The following is an 18,688-nucleotide window of genomic DNA, read 5'->3' as shown; positions in this document are numbered from 1 at the left end:
AGTTGTTTGGGTGGATTGATGGGATGTTTGTGTGGATTGTGATGCTCTGCCAGAGCTGAGGGATACAGATGTGCTGAGGGACACAGATGTGATGCTCTGCCCTAGCTTAGGGATACAGCTGTGATGCTCTGCCATGGCTGAGGGGCACAGATGTGCTGAGGGACACAGATGTGATGCTCTGCCAGAGCTGAAGGACACAGATATGATGCTCTGCCCTACCTGAGGGCTGCCTGCTGGTGCTGCAGCCTCCCCACTCCCCATGCCCAGCCCCCTGAGAGCTGTGCAGGCTGGCTGCTGACCCCGGGCTGTGTCTCCCTGCCTGTCCCTGCCCTGCAGAAGCATTCCTCGGAGTGGAAGCCGGAGATCAGGCTCCCGTCGGGCAGCGACCACGTGATGCTGAAGTCCCTGGACTGGAACGCCGACTACGAGGTCTATGTGGTGGCAGAGAACCAGCAGGGCAAGTCCAAACCCGCCCACTACGCCTTCAGGACGTCTGCCCAGCCCACTGTCATCCCAGGTATGCCTGGCACAGCTTTTTGTTGTTTTCTGCTTCCAATTAATGCACCGGTGCTGCCTCCTTTAATGTGCCTGAGTAACCCCGAGACTCGCTTGCTTCCAGCCCATCGATCACGGTTGGTTCCCCATCCAAAGCTTAGTTCTGGCCTGAGTGTACATACCTGTGGTCCTTGTTCCAGTATGTACAGCAGGGAGTGCTCCTGACAAACCCCTGCCTCACTGTTCCCAGGAAATGTTGGCTTTCTGTGGGTCAGGATTTGCCAGATGAGGCTTTCTGGGCTCAGAAAGTGTGTGTGTGGGGGTCCCGTTTGAAACTCGTTATTATCTGTGGGGCAATCTGCAATCACCACGTGGATTTCCCCCCCAGATCTGCTCTGGGCTTGCTTTTACTGCTTGTTTGTCCATCCAGCTCAGCCTTTGGAGGAATGAAGGCATAAGGAGGTTTGCTAGTGGTTGGGAAAGGAGACAGTGAAAATCTCTTTATTAAATTAAATGGAGATCAAATTACAGTAATTTTCAAACAGCACCTGTTCAGTGTTGGGGAGGGAATTAGGAAAAATAACTAAAAAGAATTGTTAGAATGCTGCTGGAAGCTCGTTTCAGACAGACTTTACTTATTAGTGTGCTTAAAAAGTGAGGTTTAAGGACAATTGCTATGAAAACCAAGCAGAACTATCAGCTGGGCTGCAGGAACTGAGCAGTTTGCAAGGTGTGGAAAGGCCAGTCAGAATTTCTTTTCTGCATGTGGACATTCAGAAAAAAAATGGGTGGGGGAAACCCACACAAAGCAACCAAAACCTCAGGCTGGAATTGCTGGGCTCCCTGTACATGAAAGTTGTGCTGGTTAAAGGCAGGGGAGTTTTAAAGATCTCCTGAGCCAGGTCCTCACTGCACAGCCAGAGCTCCTGCCAGGGTTGGTGCTGAGGGGAACGATTTGATTCCATTCTGTCTTCCAGATTAACTCAGTCCCGTGGTTTTTTTTCTTCAGAACAACTGTTTTCTTTCCCTTGCCCTGAGAACTCAGCCCTTGCTCTGCCCCCTCCTTTGCCCCCTCCCTGCCTGGCTGAAGGGAACAGCTGAGACCTTGTGCACTGGGGATGCTGAAACCCCTGGCTGAGGCAGAGGATGGTTTGTTGAGCATACAAATGAGTGACCCAGTTGGGCTGGGCTTGGACAGTGTGTGTGGTAGGGAGGAGGAGGAGGAGGAGGGAAACAGGGCCAAAGAGAGACTGGGGGGGCTGTTTGAACAAGGCTGGAGTTTTGGGTGGAAGAACCCTCAGTAACCCATTAAGCAACTCACTCTCTGATTCTCATTTTCAACAGCTCTAATACTGACTCCCCTCACCCATTTGAAGGACAACTGTGGCTGGTGTGGCAGCAGAGGGTGAGGGTGGTTTGGCAGAGGGTGCCCTGAGGTCAGTTCAGAGCTGAGCAGCCAAAGCCCGAGGTTGGGAGCAGCAGTGAGTGGTGGTTCCTTTGCCCTGGGATGTGTCTCCCCAGTTAAGTCACGAGCACTGATCAGTCTTTCTGTTCCACCACGGTCCTTTGTGTGCAGCCACTGCTGATTTCTCGTGCTGGTGTTTTATTTTAGCCTTTGATGGGACAACAAAGCTCCTGGGACAGCTGGGAGGGGCCTCAGCAGAGTTGGGGAGTGCTGTTGGCTCTGGAGCACACAGGGATCCTCATTACAGGGGTAACGAGCTCAGATGCCACTGAGCCCTTTAAATCCAACAGAAATGTGGGCAGGGACCCTCTGAAAAACGGGCAGAAAAGCCCAGTTTGTTGTCAAAGGTGAAAGTTCTTTGTCCTCTCTGGAGTTACCCCTCCCTTAGTCTGGTGTGGAGCACAGGAGGAACCAGGATTCAAGGCTGTTGCTCAAGTGTTGCACTTGGAAGTGTCAGAAGCACTTGGAGGAGCAGTTTTTGGGAGTGCAGATGTGCTGCAGGATTGCCCCAGCAGCTGGATGCAGCAGAGCCCTGGGCAGTGACGTGGTCAGAGCTGGCTTTGGGGCTCTGTCTCTTGGGGTTTTTGCCATTTTGACCTCGCAAGGTGTTTCCAGACCCTTTGGTTCCCTGAGCTGATCCCCAAACTACAACAGCACTGGAGGAGAATATTTTCAGGGAGCAGGTTTTCTGCTGGCTCCAGTGCCAGCCTGCAGCAGGGAAGGGGCTCTGGGTGTTCCTTCCCTTCCTCTCGTTGTTCTCCTGGCATTTTGCTTTTCCAGTTTGATTTCAAAAGGAGCAGCACGGGGCAGGTCAGAGCCAGTGCCTCTCACATGGCTTTGGTAGCAATAGCTGGGAATTCCCTGAAGACCAAATATGTGTTTATTTATCATGGAGAGCCCTTTGTTCCCATGGTCTGCACGGTGTGGCTGGAAGGAGAGGGGCACTGTTTCAGTAATAATAATAACAGTGATTGCACTGGAGTGGTTCACAAGCAGCTGAAGGGAACAGTCAGTGTATTCCTGAGACCTTGGTGCTTCCTCAGGGTTTAGTCACCTGGATATATCCAAGTCCAGGCTTTGGGGCAGGGCTTGGCCAGGCAGGTGGATTGTCTGCTCCACAAAAGCTTTTCTTTCCTTTATTTTGTTGGTGTAAAAGGCAGCGTTGTCCTTTCAAATACCAGATAACCACTTCCTTGTGTTTCTCGCTGAGCCCTCTGTTCCATCAGTCCTAATCTCATTTGCTTGCAAACCCCCTCAGCCCTGCCTTGGACCCTGCTCTGCAGCTTTGGGCTTTGCTGAGCTTCTGCCCCAGCCCTTTTGTCGTGAATGTGCTGATCCTTGAACCCCCTGAGCCATTTTAATTTACGAAATTAAATAGACCTTGGATTCTTATGTTTTTCTGTATTTATGACCTAATTTTTTTTATCTATTTTTCTCTCTTTCTCTCTCTCTCTTTCTTTCTTTTTTTCTTCCTCCTCCTTTCTTCCCTCCCCTCTCCCTTTTTCCCCCCCTTGCCCTTTCCTATGTCTGTCGTCATACATGTCACCTTGGATCTCACGGGACACATCCACGCTTGCCACATGCACCAAATTTGTTTTTAAACAACCATATTTTCCCCTCCTGGGAACCATTGTCTGGCACCTGCAGCGACCTTGGGAAGTCCATCAACGTCGTCCTCCTTTGTTTCATTGCTTCTCTCTGCAGTGACTCTGCTTTTGCTCTGTTAGAAACTTAAAAAAAGAAAATAAAATAAAGCAATATTTGCTTGAAAAGGTCCCACCAAGGTGTGAAAGCAGATAACTTTGCTTCAGAGGATCGTGTCAGTTCAGAGAAAAAAAAAAGAAACAAACACAGAACACTTTAAAAAAAATGTTTAATTTGAAAGAGTCAGTATTTTGTAACAAGGAAAAAAAGGTTTAAGCCGAGTTTTTTCTCTTTAACATTTTTTTTTGTTACTTGTAATGAATTTGCCCTTTTTAATGGATGTAAAGAAAGAATTTTTTTTTGTGTCGTTTGCTTGCTGTTTCCATCAAAGGAAGGTACAATGGTGAAAGCCTTTAAGATTCTGCTTTTTCCTGATTTCTCTGCACATCTGGTGCTGATCGTCACTGTCTTGTGCAAAAAAAAAGCTTTCTAAAGGCCCAGCCACGAGTCTGAACCCACAGACTGTAAAGAGAAACAGAAGATTTGCCCGAGACCATCCTGCTGCTTGGGTCTGGGGGGGCTTTGGCTCGTGGACTCACAGCTGTGGCCATGGAAGGTTCTCCTGATGTGCTGACTGGGAACGTGTGGTGGGAATCACACTGAGGAGGTTCCTGTTTCCCTCCTCCCTGGGGCTGAACCCTGGGAGTCCCCTGGCCCTGAACCCCTGGCAGTCCCCTGGCCCTGGGGTGCAGGCAGAGCTGCACTGGATGCTTGTCTAACCCCTCCTGGTCCCCACTGCTGCATTCCCACCCTCCCAGAGATCCCCCTTCCTTGCCACTTTAACAGAAAAGCTTAGTTACCTGCCCAGCTAAATTATTATTATTATTATTCCTACTGATCCTCAATAATATTCCTGGTTAACTGTGCATGTGACACTGCCAGGCAGGGTTATTAATCCTCGCTGTGAACTGGTGCAGTAGAAGCATCTTTGCTGCCAACTGCTGTGTGTTTGCATTTCTGCATCTGAACAAATTTCAGGTGACTTTTTTTTTTCTTTGCTCCTTACTTTAAAAAAACCCCAACAAAACACAAACAAAAAAACCCACAACGCCCACCCCCCCAAAAAAAACCCCCACACCATAAAAACCAACCCAACCCCAAACCCAGCACTGCCCCTCATGAATTTTCTTGGTGATGGGAAATCCCTTTGGCTCTGATGCTCTTCTGTAAATGGGGTCTCTCCTTTCTGAGCAGGGCTGAGGTGGCCAGGGATGAAATTGTTGACTCAGTTGTTGAAGTGTCTGTACAGGAATGTCTCAAATGCTCTCAGCTGGGTGGGATGAATCTCTCTAACAGAATCCTTTTAGGGACAAACAAAGCCCTGCCCTCAGTCGTTTTCTGCTCTGCACATAAATCTCTGCTGTGTTTATTCAGACCTTGTTCATCCTGATTTGTGAACTGCTTTTCTATCTAAATTATAAATGAAAAACTTGGTGCAGGTGTCGCACATAAAAGCCTGTGGATTTCTCCTTTTTTTTTTAGAAAACCCTCATTTTCAGTGTTTTAGAGCGTAGAGAACGTGTTACATCTTCTGAGTTTACACCTTAGTGGTACTGAAAAGTAAATCACTGTGAAGTGATTACAGCAAAGTAATCACAGTACTAAAAACTGGTGTGATTTCCCCTATAACTGAGCTAATCAAGGTCATTTGTAGATCTGCTGTCAGCTCTTTGTGGGTCTCCCCTCCTCTGCAGAGGGAGGTTGTTGGCTGAGGCTGAGATGGATCTCACCCAAGTCACAGTTATTGAAATTACCTTGGATAAACTCTAACTTGAGTGTGGTGTGGAGAGAGAGCAGCTCTGGGGGTTGTTCTGGCCAAGGAGAGGTGCCTTGGACAGGGAGGGTTTGAGGGGCTCCTCCACCAGACAGGCAGGGGAGAGATCATTTCTGTGGCTGAATTACTTAGAATTAATCCTATCATATTGAACAGCAAACAGGAATCTGGTCAGCAGGGAATATATACAGGAAGGGCTCCTTTCTGCTGGAAACCTGAGGGGTTTGGGGTGACCTGATGGTGGGAAGGTGCAGAGAGACAAGAGTGGCAGGACCCAGGGAAGGGCTTCCCTCTGCCAGAGGGCAGGGTTGGTGGGATGTTGGGAAGGAATTCCTGGCTGGGAGGGTGGGGAGGCCCTGGCACAGGTTGCCCAGGGGAGCTGTGGCTGCCCCTGGATCCCTGGAAGTGTCCAAGGCCAGGCTGGAACAACCTGGGCCAGTGGAAGGTTTGAGGGAAGGAGGCTGTTAAACCCATCTCCCCTTCTTCCAGGGACACTTCAGATCAAAGCTGTTGGCATCCACTGAGAACAAAGAGCTTCTCTCCTGGGTTTTGTTTTTTTGGGGTGGGTTTTATTTTTTTCTGATGCATGAAATGAATTTTTATTTGTTTTGTTTGTACTCCTTTTCTCTTGCCAAATACTGTGGGACTTCTGAAATGCCTGGAATCATACCTGCTCCTCTCCATCCCTCTCTGTCTCCTTGTCTGCCTGTGCCTGAACATTCCCTAGCTGAGACCCCACTAGGAAGACACAGCTGATCTCTCCCTGGCAGGGCATGTGTCTGTACAGCTGAGCTGCAGAAAGGAAAATCCGTGGGTCATTTTGTTGTACACTGTAAAATGAGGGTGTTAGAAAAGTCAGTCTTGCAGGAAGCTCATTTTCCATTGAAAAAAAAAATAATTTGTAATTAATAAATTCTTCACTTCTTTAGAATTAAGGACTCCAGAAGTTTTTTAATGTTTTGTGTTTCCTTATTTAACTTGTGGAAATGTTATTCCTCCTAGTCCTGAGAATAGCAAAAGGGGGATTAATGGAAAGGTTGAATGTGCTCTGGATCAGGTCAGAAATGTCCAACATCTATTTATTACATGTCCTCTCATACACGGTGTGAGCAGCTGGTGCTCAACAGTGACTATTTATTTATACATTTCTTTTCTACACAGAATTGTTTTAGACCCCAACAAACTCTTTAGGGATGTCTAAATATTAGTTTCCTTAAATAAAACCTGAATTCTGCTGTAGAATGGAGTCAATAGTTCCTGGAAGCATTTGTAGATCAATTTAATTTAATCAGATGTGACAGTCTGTGAAAAGGAATAACACACCACATGCTTTCTGCATTTTATAGCAATAGCAAAATTCCTTTGCAAAATATATACAGGAAAAAGAAATGCAGCACCAACAGCCTCCAAGTTCAAGGGGTCATGAAGGATTCTTAAATTATTCTTCCTTATTGCTGATCTCTGAAGGATTTGGAATATCAATTTATGTCATGAATTCGAATTTATAAAACTCAGCTTAGCAGAAGAGGTTTGGAAGTTCCTGAAAATTGCAGGGCTTTCTTCCTAGCCCAGAAAAAGCCAAATTGCAGGCGATTACCCGGGCCCAGTTTGATTGTCTGCAGTGCAAAATGTAAGAACAGCACAGAAACAAGGGCATCTCCCTGCAGATCTGCCCTGGATCTCCCCAGCCCGGGGCAGGGGGGCACAGAATGGGCTGGAAGGGAGGGGAGATGAGGAGGGAGGGCTTGTGCCTGCTCAGGAGCTCTGCTTTGGGTGTTCAGAGAGAACATTTTGGGTCATTTTGGGGCCATCAGAGCAGGAATGGGAGCTCTAAGGGTGGTGGAGCCTGGTGGGGTTTGGACCCTGGTGCAAGAGGGTTCAGGGTTCCAGGGCAGTGACTGCTCCAGGTGACAGCACAGCCACTGTGACCTGGGAGCTCTTGGCAGTTTTGGGGATGCAATTCCATACATTATTCCTTGGCTGAGCTCCCCCACCCTCTGTTTCCAGCCTTAGAACCTTGTATCTTCACTCCAAAATGAAGATATTTGATTTATCCCACGTCCTGTTCTGCTGCACATGGGGCTGCAGTGACCTCAGCCAGCCCCTTCTGAAGTCACACTGGCTGAGTTTCCAGGAATTGATCATTTTAATTCTTCCCCCAGGACTGTGATGTTTCCCTGATTCATCTGTGAGTCACAGACGAGGTGTGGGCAATGCACAAAAACTACAGGGCTCTTGAGGTGGTTTGTGCCACAGATAATTCCTGCCTTTGAGGGGCCTTGGGCTGATGCTGGCAGGTCTTGGCAGGGAGAGGAAGCAAAGAGCAGGACTCTGTTAGAATGGAATTTTCCAGAAGGTGTTTTCTAGGACATGGAAGTCCCAGGATGAAATATTTTTGTCTCCCTCCAGCTCTGGTGACAGGGATGAGGTGTATTCTGGAGGCACACAGGGAGCTGTTATCCTGTAATCCTGTCTGGGATTATTTCCTTAGTGCACCTTCAGGAGCCTGCCAAGGAGCTCTAACCCAGGAGATGTGGATGAGAAGTTTGACACATCTTCAGCTTTTCTTCCAGGAGCTGATGTGAACAGCAACACGTTAATTATTGAATAATTCACACAAGAGTCCTGAATACATTAGGAGAGGGAAAATCCATGACCTGCTCCCTCCCTGCACACATCAGAGGGTGATTAATTCCCTCAGTGATGCAGGATGCTGGCAGGGGCTGGGCTGGGGGACACATGTTGTGCTGGATCCCAGTGTCAGGCAGGTGCTTTTGGATCCTCTCCTGTTGCAGTCTGAGCTCCTTGGTACATCTCAGGGTCACAGGATGAGGCAGCACTTCCCTGCCTCAGGCCAAGGGTGTTCTGTCTCCTGTTCTGAAGCAAGGCAGTGTGTGCCAGGGGGGTCTGGCTCTGTCTGTGAGCCCTCCAAAGGACCTTTCCACCTGTCAAAGTCAACATAAATCAGGCTGAGGGAAAGAGGTGCTTTGCTGGGTGTTTCTGCAAAGCAAAGATTGCCGGGGTGTGGGGGTTGTGACATCCAGCAGTAAAAAATGAGGTAGAAATGACTAGAATTGCATCTTAACTGAAAGAAAAACCACAATCCTCCTCTGAGTGATGGCAACTATGATGCTTTTGCCCCGCTGTCTCAGGAATCATCAGCTCTGTGAGAGGCACAAGCCTTTGCTGAGGGCACAGTCCCGTCCTGGGAGGTAAATGATGTGATGGCTGAGACCAACCAACAGGTTTGGAGTGGTTTGGTACCTCCTAAAGAGGTGTTGAACTGTATGAGCCACCAACCAAATGCTCTGCCTGCAGATGGGCAGCTTGGCAGGAGTTGTTCTGAACAGAACAAGGGGAACACAAAGCACTTGGTGCTCAGGGGGTGAGAGAAGGAGCCTGAGAAGCTGCAGCTGTGCCTGCTGGTTTGGACAGGACTCTCTGGTGTGTTTGTCCCCTCCCTGTCTCTAAGGGAAGGCTGAGCAGTTTAGGAGCAGGTAGGAATTTAAACTCCACTTGCCCTGGAGTTGGTGCTGTGTGGGCAGCCCCATATAGAGCATTTCCTGGGCCTCCATCCCCACCTCTCACCCGCTGTCCCTTTGTCTGCTGGAAAAGGCAAGGTATTGTTTTCTGTTCTGCAGCTGGGGAAGGTGGTGGAGATGGGCTGTGGAGGAGCAGGGAGTGCTGGGGCCAGGGCAGCATCAGCAGAGTGGCAGAGCTGCTTCTCTTTGCCACCTGCTTCCTCAGAAGGCTCTTGGGTTGTGTGTCCCTCAGCCAGAACACTCCTGAGCACTCACTGTGAGCTCAGCTGTCTCTGGATAACCCAGTTCTGCAGAGCTGGGTCTTCCCTGAGCTGCAGGAAGGGGTTTAACTCCTTCCAGTTCCACCACTGAGGCCCCACAGGTATCACCCAGTGTTTTGTGTCCCACCTGGGCAAGTCCTGCTGCAGAGTCTGGGCTTTACTTCCACTGGTTTTTGGGCCAGGCTGGCAGTGCCAGAGCCACTCTGGACCCCAGACACAACCTCCTGAGGAGGTGGTGGAGGGAAGCTGGAGCCCTTCAGTGTCCCAGCTGGGTGTGTGCCACGGCAGAAGAGGTTTCTGCTGTTGGCTTTCCAGGCTTTACCCCAACAGAGATGGGCAAAGCCCTGTCAGGACCACGGGAATCCATCTTTTGAGCTTGTCCTGCGTAGGATAAAGCCCAGGTTATAACACAAGGCTGCTAGAGAGAGGGTGAACCTTCCGAAAGCCTCCTGTGCCTGTAACCTTAAGTGCACCCAAAATCAAGCCCTGACCCACCTTTTAACCACAGTGCCCTCTCTTCTTCTCTCTTTGGTCTCTGAAGCCAGCACCAGCCCCACGGCAGGCCTGGGCACTGCTGCCATCATTGGCATCCTGGTCGTGGTGTTCGTGGCCCTGCTGGTGGCCGTGGACGTCACCTGCTACTTCCTCAACAAGTGTGGGCTCCTCATGTGCATCGCGGTCAACATGTGCGGCAAATCCGGCCCCGGGGCCAAGGGCAAGGACATGGAGGAGGGAAAAGCTGCCTTCTCGTGAGTACTGCCCCTGTTCCCCTTCTCGTGAGTACTGCCCCTATTCCCCTTCTCGTGAGTACTGCCCCTATTCCCCTTCTCGTGAGTACTGCCCCTGCCACTGCCCCTGATCCCCATCTCGTGAGTGCTGCCCCTGCCACCGCTCCTGTCCCCAGCAGCTCCGGGAGGAGGAGCTGTCCCAGCGAGCCGGGGGTTCCTCGGCTCTGATGGGAGGGTGCTGGGAAGGTTCTGGGGTTCTTTGTGCTTCCAGGAAGGTGTTTCTGCAGTTGTTGCTCTGGTTTTGTCTCGTTCCTGTTGGTGGCCATCAGAGGGGTGGCCCAGTGGACATCCCAGTGCCGGACGTGCCGCTGGAGTTGTGTGCTGTGGGGAAGAAGAAGTGACCCCGAGGAGTGCCCCGTGTTTAGCCCGGGGTGTCTGTCCCTCACTGTGGGTGTTGGCAGCGTGTCTTTGCAGGAGGGTTCCTGTGAGTGGGCTCCAATCTCGGTGCAATTCCTTCCCTGCAGGAAAGATGAGTCCAAGGAGCCCATCGTGGAGGTGCGGACGGAGGAGGAGCGGACCCCCAACCACGACGGGGGCAAACACACGGAGCCCAACGAGACCACCCCGCTGACAGAGCCAGAGTATGTTGGCATTAGCCAGTCCTAGCACAGGGGCACTGCAGTGCCCTCAGCTGCCCCCATCTCACGCTCGAGGTCTCCCGTGAGCACAACTTAGGGCAGGAAGAGAGGAAGAAAGGTAAAACCTCCGCCTGCGATTGGTGATGTGCCAGTGAGGAAGTGCCTCCTCTCAAGATTCAGTGACTCCTATTCCCAGCACTGGAATGGAGCAGAGTGTCCTGAAAGGCCTGTCTGTGCCAGCCCTGCCCGGTGTGGAGATCAAACACCTGCCCATGTTCACTGCAGAGGATCCAGAGCAGAGTCAGCCCCGGCTGGCAGCGAGTGCTGTGTGAGCCGTGCCCAGCAGTGCTGGAGGAGAGCCTGAACCCCCTGAGAGCACCCTCTGAGAGCAGCAGAGGAGCTTGGGCTCTGCTGTGGAGGAGGCAGAGCAAGTCTGAGTATTCTGAGAGAGGGCTGAGAGCTCCCGTGTGAGCTTTGTTCACATCAGGGAACTGAACTGGGCCCTGAGTCTGCATCACGTGTGAAAAGAAATGTGCTTTGTGTGGCTTGATGAGGGCCTTGCAGGCCTTCAGGCCAGCCTGCAGGGGAAAGGACAGGGCAAGGTGAGGGGTTGGATTCAGGGGTCCTGCACTGGGACCATGCTGTGGTGACAAGTAGCACAGGGCTGCAGGCTCAGGGCATTGGCAGGAAGCTTCCCTGGGAGCTCAGGGGGAAGCACCGAGAGCAAAGTTAGGCTGAGAGAGAAGAGTCTCTGCAAGTTGGCAGGTTTCCTTTTGCCTCAGACCTGAACCAAAACTCTCTGTGAACAAGCCATTCCTGCAGGTCACATCCTCTTTGCCTTTTTTTCTCTCCTAGTTACCCTCACTCTTCCCTTGCTCCCTTTGCATGTTTGACCTCTGAAAGTCTCTGCTCCTCCTGAGTCCCTCTCCGTGTTGTGTGTGTGTGTGTGTCATAACCAGCTGGTTCTGCTCCACCTCCTCACTCTCCCTCTCTGCCCCCCCCTTTCCCTGCTGTCGTTTGGGGGGCTTCATTGTCTCTATTTCTCTTCTGCCCCTGTCCCCCCCGCAGGCACCCCGCCGACACCGCAGCCACCGTGGAGGACATGCTGCCTTCTGTCACCACGGGCACCACTAACTCTGACACTATCACTGAAACCTTTGCCACTGCTCAGAACAGCCCCACCAGCGAGAGCACCACGCTGACCTCCAGCATTGCCCCTCCGGCCGCGGCCGCCCCCGACTCCAGCGCCGCGTCGCCCGGCCAGGCCACCCCGGCCAAAGGGGCGGCCGCCACCTCGGGGTCGTCACCGCCGCCCTCCTCCACCCCCAAAGTGGCCCCTCTCGTTGACCTCAGCGACACCCCGAGCTCTGCTCCGGCCTCTAACAGTTTGTCTTCAAGTGTCCTGCCGGGGCAGGGCGCGGTGCTCAGCCCCAGCACCGCCGAGGCCTCCAAAGCGGCGGCGGCTGGGAACAAGCCGGCTGCCCCCGGCCCCGCCAACCTCACGAGCCCTCCGGCTCCAGCAGAGCCCAAGCAGGAGGCCCCCAGCACCAAGAGCCCCGAGAAGGAGCCTGTGCAGCCCGGCACAGTGAAGAGTCCCACGGAGACGCCCAAGAACCCGAGCAACGTGAAGAGCGAGGCTGCCTCGGGCAGCACCGCCAACCCCTCCCAGAACGAGGACTTTAAAATGGACGAAGGGGCCTTCAAGACACCAGACATTGATCTTGCAAAGGATGTTTTTGCGGCTCTTGGCACTGCTCCTGCCAGTGTGGCTGGTGGGCAAGCTCACGAGCCTGGTCCTTCCACTGCAGACAGCTCTGTACCCGCTGCGCCTGCAAAGACCGAGTACGGCCACCTTTACTCTTGTGTTGGTTGTGTGCTGTGTCTCTTGTGCCCTGGTGCTCGTGCTGTGTCCTTGTTGGGTGTTCTCTTAACTAATCTCACCGTTTCCTTAGCGAACTAACTCACCACTGAACCGACAGGGCTTGGCTTGAGAGGTCCAGGAGGAAAGCCAGGAGTAGGCTGTGCCAGGGAAGCAGAGAAAAGAAACCTGGGAATTTGTTGTGAATGTGTTGTTCCTCAGACTTTTGTGCAGCTTTGTCTATCGTGGGTTATTCTTTTATGGAAGAGAGCAGAAATAGTTCAGTTTGGTGCAAAGGAAGAGCTGAGTTCCTGCAGGTCAATGAGCACAACCACCCAAATTCCATTTCCTGACAGATCAGTGGAAATTCAGAACACACTCAGTGTAAGGCTGGGCACAAAAACCAGTGCCATGTGGAACTGTGACAGCCAGGAACCTCTGGAGTTGTCCCTGAGCTGGCAGGAGGATGAGGCAGCGTGGTGCTGTCTGAGAGGGGAGCAGTGGGGTCAGGATAACCTGGCAGAGTGTTGGATTAGGGATGAGTCTCCACCAGCTGTACCAGGTCTCCTTTCTACCCAGCTGATTTATTCTGAGAGCAGCAGCACGTCCCCAGGCAGGGCCCTTTGGAGCCTTGTGCCATCTGGAGAGGATCCACATCCCTCAGCTGAGAGGGGTCTGCACCTTGTGTTTGGCAGGAGAGTGGAAAGAGCAGGAGAAGCTGCCCTGGGTGGCTGGGGGAGGGTGCCCAGCTGTGGGGCAGGGGTTGGGCAGGAGCACTGGTGCTGTGCTGGTTTGGGCTGGCAGCTGCTGGCAGAGCCTGTGGAGGTGGTCACCTCCCTTCCACCTGGGAAAACTCCCATCTTCCGTGTTTCACTTCCTGCAACGTGCTGGGAAATTCTGGGACTGGCTTCCTGTAGGCAAAAAAAAGGGGTTTCTGCTAAAAACACAGCCTGTTTGACCAGGGCACTGGGGTGGTAAAGTGGAATTCCTTGGCAACCAGGAGAGTTTCCTTGGGGCTCCTCTTTGCCCACCTCGAGCCCCTGCAGCTGCACCCTCGTCCTGCCTCGTGCTAGCCCAGGGCAGGAGAAGCAAAAAAAGATGAATCCAGAGCGAGGTGAAGCTGGGCTGGGGGGGACTGAGTTTGGTTTTACTTCTCTCTGCATCAGGAAATGCTCATTTTGCTCAGCCAGAGCGAGGTGTGGGCTCCAGAAAGATGTTCTTTCCTTATCAGCTCACCCAGCCTGCATTTCTGTGCCTCTAAACTCTGCCATTTTGGTGATTGTTCCCCAGGAAAATCCCAGTAGAAGACAAATCCGAAGTGCAGGTGACAGACAGGAAGACCCCTCCAGCAGAAGTGAAGACGGTCCCCAACGAAGCCACACAAACAAATGAGAACGAGAGCAAAGCATGATCAGCACCGGGGAGACAACGAGAGAGCATTGAAATCACAGCCCACACACCCATCTCATTCCTCTAGTGTCTGTTGCCTTTTTTAAACAAACAAACAAACCAGAAAATGCATAAATGGGGGGAGGGGGGAATGTCTCTTTTTTTCTTTTATTTTCTTCTCTTCTTCTCTTTTTGGTTTTTTATTTTCTTTTTTTTTTTTTTTTTTACTATTTCTAGAAAGATTCTATTCGTTGTGCACTTGCTTTTAAAAAGTAATACATGTTAAAAACAGGGTTAAACCCGTAACCAAATCAGGGCTTGGCTGACCCTGGGTATATTCAGAGAAGCAAAAGTTGCAATACCGTTTGCAATGTGGTTGGGAAGCTCAGAATCAACTAGTCCTAGACAAAAAGAAAAAAAAAAAACACAAAAAAGACAAAAAAAAATAATCAAAGAGACCCTGTTGTTTCCTTTGTTAGTATAGCAGATATAACCACTGTGCTGCTGGGCACGGCTGGTACTTAAAGAACAAAGTCCACAATTTATTTTTATACTTTTCAGTCGAGTTTGAAATATGTAAAGCCTCATAAATAAGTTATAATTTCTGTTCACCTTGTATTTGTTCAGTATGCAAAGTGTCTCGAGCCCTTTGTGACTGAATTCTGTTTGCCACGTTAGACATTTATTTGGGGTTTATTATTATCTATTTTTTAGGAAGAATGCCAAAATTGCAGCTTCGGGGGATGTATTTCAATTTGCAGTATTCAGACTCTACATTTCTTTAAATTTTATGTTAATTTTTTTTTTTTTGCCAACTTTTGTTCTTTCCAGTGTTTACAATTGACAAATATTTTTTTAACTTTTGTTGTGTTTAAATGGATGTGTAAAATAGCTGCCTTTTTTTTTTGTTTTTTTTTTGTTTGGAAGTCAATCCAGTCTCTAGACTCTAGGGTAGCAGCATGCTTGCTTTGCAAAGGGAGACATTTTCAAACATGGATGTTTACAGTAGTTGTTTCCCCTTTATCTTTTCTTAATTATTGTTATTATTATTATTATTGTTATTATTATTATTATTATTTCTTACTGGAGTAAGAAGAAAAGTGATGCTGGGGTTCGGTTTGGGATTTTTTTTGGGGGGTGGGGGGTATTCAAACCACTTGTCACCAGTCAAGGTCTTTATCCAGCAATCCACATAAATCCAGGCTCTCCTTGGAATGGGGGAATTGCTGGAGAAAGTCCTTCTATTCTTAAATTTAGTTGAAGTCCCTTGCTGGACCTGGGCCTGACTGCATAAGAGAAATATCATCTCTGCTTTTTTAGGACATTCTCCCCTTTCCTTCCTGGAACCCTCCCGGAGCTCCGAGGAGCAGAAGGGAGATTGTACAGTTGGGGCTGGTCTGGGCTCAGATGTTTGACTGCATCAGTTCCCCCTTATTTCGATGCCAGTAAATCCCAGTGTCAGTAAATCCCACATCCCGTGGCCCTGGAAAGCACATTTTAAAACAAAGGCTCTTTGCCCAAAGGTGCTGGGCAGGTGCCAGACCCCTCCTGCTGGTGGGGCTGGACCAGCTGATCCCTGCAGGTCCCTTCCCAGTGACCCTTCCCGTCCTGTCCCATCCCCTGTGTGTGCTGAGTCTGTGCTCTGCAGAACCAAAAACCCGAAATCAGGAGCAAGTGCTTGGAAATCAGTGCCAGGGATGCCAGTGGTGGCCCCCTGGCATCGTGTCTTAGGAGCTGGGAAAGGGGGTGACGTAGCACCTGTGTTGAAATCATGGAGGGGGGCAGCTGAAAATGGCATTTCTCATCAGGAATCATGGAGCAACGCTGAGATTTGGGGGTGAAAAGGTGCTTTGAGCAGAAGGGAGGCAGAGGCGTGTAGGGAGAGACCAGCCCATTGTATAGAGATGTTCCTTCTGTTGGGGTTTTGGGGTTTTTTTTTCCCCTCCTTTTTTTTTTCCTGTTTTTGTTTCTTTTGTTTTCTTTTTTTTTTTAATTCTACTTTAGATCTGCAAGCTTGTGCACTGTGGGTGCGTGACTATTTTAGTGTGAACCGTGTTTTTTGTCATAGTATTGAAATAATAAAAGCTTCAACATAGTTTGGATGTGGAAGGTGTAGCGCTAGTTCAGATTTGAAGAGAAAAAAAAATATTCAGGAATTTCAAACAAACAAAACGAAAAGAGAACAACTCTTACAGAGAACAGAAGCCTTTAAATGAGAAAACCAACCCGAGCTGAGTGTGGTGAGGAGCAGGAGGATGAGGGGGGTTTGGAGGCCGCAGTTGGCTCAGGTCAGTGGAGCCACTTCCATCCGTGTGTCCTTGGAAGGAGTGCAGTCTGTTCCAGCAGCATCACATCACTTCCAACTGTGGGAAATAATGGTCTTGTCATTTGCTAAGTGTGGGGTTTTTTGCATTTTTTCCTCAGCTCCTGGGATGCCCGGGGGGGATGGCTGGAGGTGCAGGGCCCATCCCGGTGGGATATGGGGGCAGGACGGGGCCTCACCCCAAAGCCCCGCATCAGATCCCGCCCTTGCATGACCCAGCACAGCAGTATTGGTGGAACTGGGGGGGAAGTTTGGCTCACAGTCCTTAGGATTGCTTTGTTTTCCCGAGAAACCCACCTGGAAAAGGCAGCACAAGGAGCTCCCGGGGTGTGTCTGCACCAGGGAGCTTTGGGGCAGCAGTGGGTGCCTCTGTCCCTGGGGGTGAGCTCAGTTTGTCACATCAGTGGTACCTCTGTTCCCATGGGTGAGCTCAGTTGGTCAGATCTGTGGTACCTCCGTTAGCTCTGGGTGAGCTCAGTTGGTCAGATCCATGGTACCTCAGTTAGCTCTGGGTGCCCTCAGTTTGTCAGATCTCTGCAGAGTTTGGGCTGGTTTTGTCATCTGTGTGTTGGCCCTCCCCAGTTCTAACCCCTGAGAGCTGAGCTGGCAGGAGACAACCTTAATGCCCAGTGCCAACCCTCAGCCCCTGTCGGGTGAAAAGGGGGAACTCCCCCCTGGATTGGCCTTTCCGTTGGAAAAGGGGCCCAGCCCAGAGCCCAGCCCAGCCCCCACACTGACACTGGGTCTGGGGTTGGAGCTTCAAGGTCCCTTCCAACCCAAACCATTCCACGGGTGGAGTGAGCACCACTCCAAGCAGGAGTGAACCCTGTGAGCTCCTTCTTCAACTCCTCCCAGTCCTTGCAGTGCTTTGTCTCTCACCCTTAATGGGGGGTCATTAATTTAATGTACCAGTTGCCCGTTCCCAGGGCAGCCCAGGCTTCCCTGCTCTGAGTTCCAGCTGTGAGGAGGTGCCAGCCCAGCCCCTGGGCACTGTGTGTGTTGGTGTGTGTGCCCATCCCCACGAGGGTCCCCAGGAGCGCTGACATTGTGCTGCCCATGCGTGAAGGTGACGACAGTGCATCCCGTCCTTCAGCTTTGAGAGTGGACTTTTATTTTCACACACTTTTCTATGGAGCCTTCAAACCCCACATTTTTCACACCTAGGCTGTTTTTGGTAGTTGTTCTCAGCCCCTCCATTGCCATCCTTCCCCAGCATTCCCTACTTTTGGGGGCCTTCTATCTTGTTAAAAAAAGAAAAAAACAAAAAATCTTTTTACCGAGTGAAACATCGAGTCCACCTTTATCCCCATTCTCACTGGTGTAAATACTGATACTAACTGAGGATTTTGACTTTGCATTCTGTCAGAATACTGTGTTCAAATAAAAATTACAAAAAAAAATGCTGCTGCTGCCTACAGTCTGCCCTTCTTTAGCTGCTCTGCCAGGTCCCAACAGTGTTTTAAAGTTTGTGTCTTTACCCCACTGCATTTATTTCTTTATTTCCCTTGGATAACAAGCACACAGATGCAGTTCCATGGCTGCTGTGAAACAGGGACAGTTTTTTTTCCCCTCCCTCAAAAAAAGGCACTTCTCTGTTGTGTGGCTATGGAAGGTGTGAGTTTTGGCTTTAAAAGTATCTCCTTAACCCATCCTGAATTGGATGCCTGACCTTGATTAATGAGTGTTGAATCTAATGATTTTATTTAATAAATGAATTCAATTGAGGGTCTTTATATCTTTTTTCCTAAATTTTAACCAAAAACTGCCAAAATGCCCAAGTTGAATTTTTCTAGTCTGGGGGTTGCAAGGGGTGGGGTCTATTTACTTTTTCTTAGGAATACTTTCAGAAATTCGGAGTTTATTTTCACACAGAAGTTTCCATTTGGCTGAAAAAGACCCTTTTTTTTTTTCCCTACCCATTTGATATAAAAAACCACCAATTCCTTTCAAGTGAGGGAAACATGAACTGGCCCAAGTCCCTGGTTGGGTTTGAAGGGGGGGCTCTGAGGTTGCTTTTGTGTTCATGGTTTAGCAGCTGCTTCCCTGGATCCCCCCAGTGTCTGCTCTGCATTCAGTGCTGAATCTGTTCCCTGGCTTTGCCTCCTTTCCTGCTGCACCATCTTCAGCTTCAGGAGCTCAGGTATTTTTCCCCTCTTCTCCCAGAGATAACAGAGGGGCCTGGAGCCTCATTTACTGTCATTGCTGAGCACGTGTGAAAAGCAGGTTTTCCTTCCCCTGGAGTCGTGGCTGTGCTCAGTGACAAACAACTGACAAATTCTTTGCGAGATCTTTGTGTTTCTTCAGCCGTTTTTCAGTCTCCAGACCTGCCTTTTAATTTCCATTTTAGTTCTTTAACTCCTCTCTCCCTCTGTTAAGGCCGTGGCACCCGACTGGCAAAGTCACCCTGGCTGAGTGTGGCAACTTTAACCCCCCAGTCTGGCCTGAATTTAGGGTAAGTAATTAGTAATTTGGGGTAATAAGAGCAGGTTTGGGGGGGTTTAGGGGCGTGGAT

The 18,688-nt window shown here is 50.2% G+C and overlaps 1 protein-coding gene across 13 annotated transcripts in view; it reads left to right on the top strand.

Moving 5' to 3' along the window:
- NCAM1 (neural cell adhesion molecule 1) overlaps window positions 1-17,563 on the top strand; it is a 91,954-nt gene extending 74,391 nt beyond the window's left edge. For 7 of the 13 annotated variants that reach the window (XM_027699466.1, XM_027699465.1, XM_027699464.1 and 4 more), the window contains 5 exons: window positions 337-517; window positions 9,782-9,989; window positions 10,493-10,609; window positions 11,675-12,448; window positions 13,755-17,563. In XM_027699466.1, coding sequence (XP_027555267.1) covers window positions 337-517; window positions 9,782-9,989; window positions 10,493-10,609; window positions 11,675-12,448; window positions 13,755-13,875 — 1,401 coding nt within the window. In that variant the 3' untranslated portion in view covers window positions 13,876-17,563. Of the gene's footprint in view, window positions 1-336; window positions 518-3,607; window positions 3,957-9,781; window positions 9,990-10,492; window positions 10,610-11,674; window positions 12,449-13,754 lie in introns of those variants that run through there. The other 6 variants (XM_027699471.1, XM_027699468.1, XM_027699467.1 and 3 more) reach the window with 3 other exon arrangements.
- Window positions 17,564-18,688: the final 1,125 nt, after the last annotated feature.

Source organism: Neopelma chrysocephalum, unplaced genomic scaffold (genome assembly GCF_003984885.1).
Source record: "Neopelma chrysocephalum unplaced genomic scaffold, ASM398488v2 Primary Assembly neopelma1_138, whole genome shotgun sequence".
Classification (NCBI taxonomy): domain Eukaryota; kingdom Metazoa; phylum Chordata; class Aves; order Passeriformes; family Pipridae; genus Neopelma; species Neopelma chrysocephalum.
This window is presented reverse-complemented; position numbering and strand designations above follow the sequence as displayed.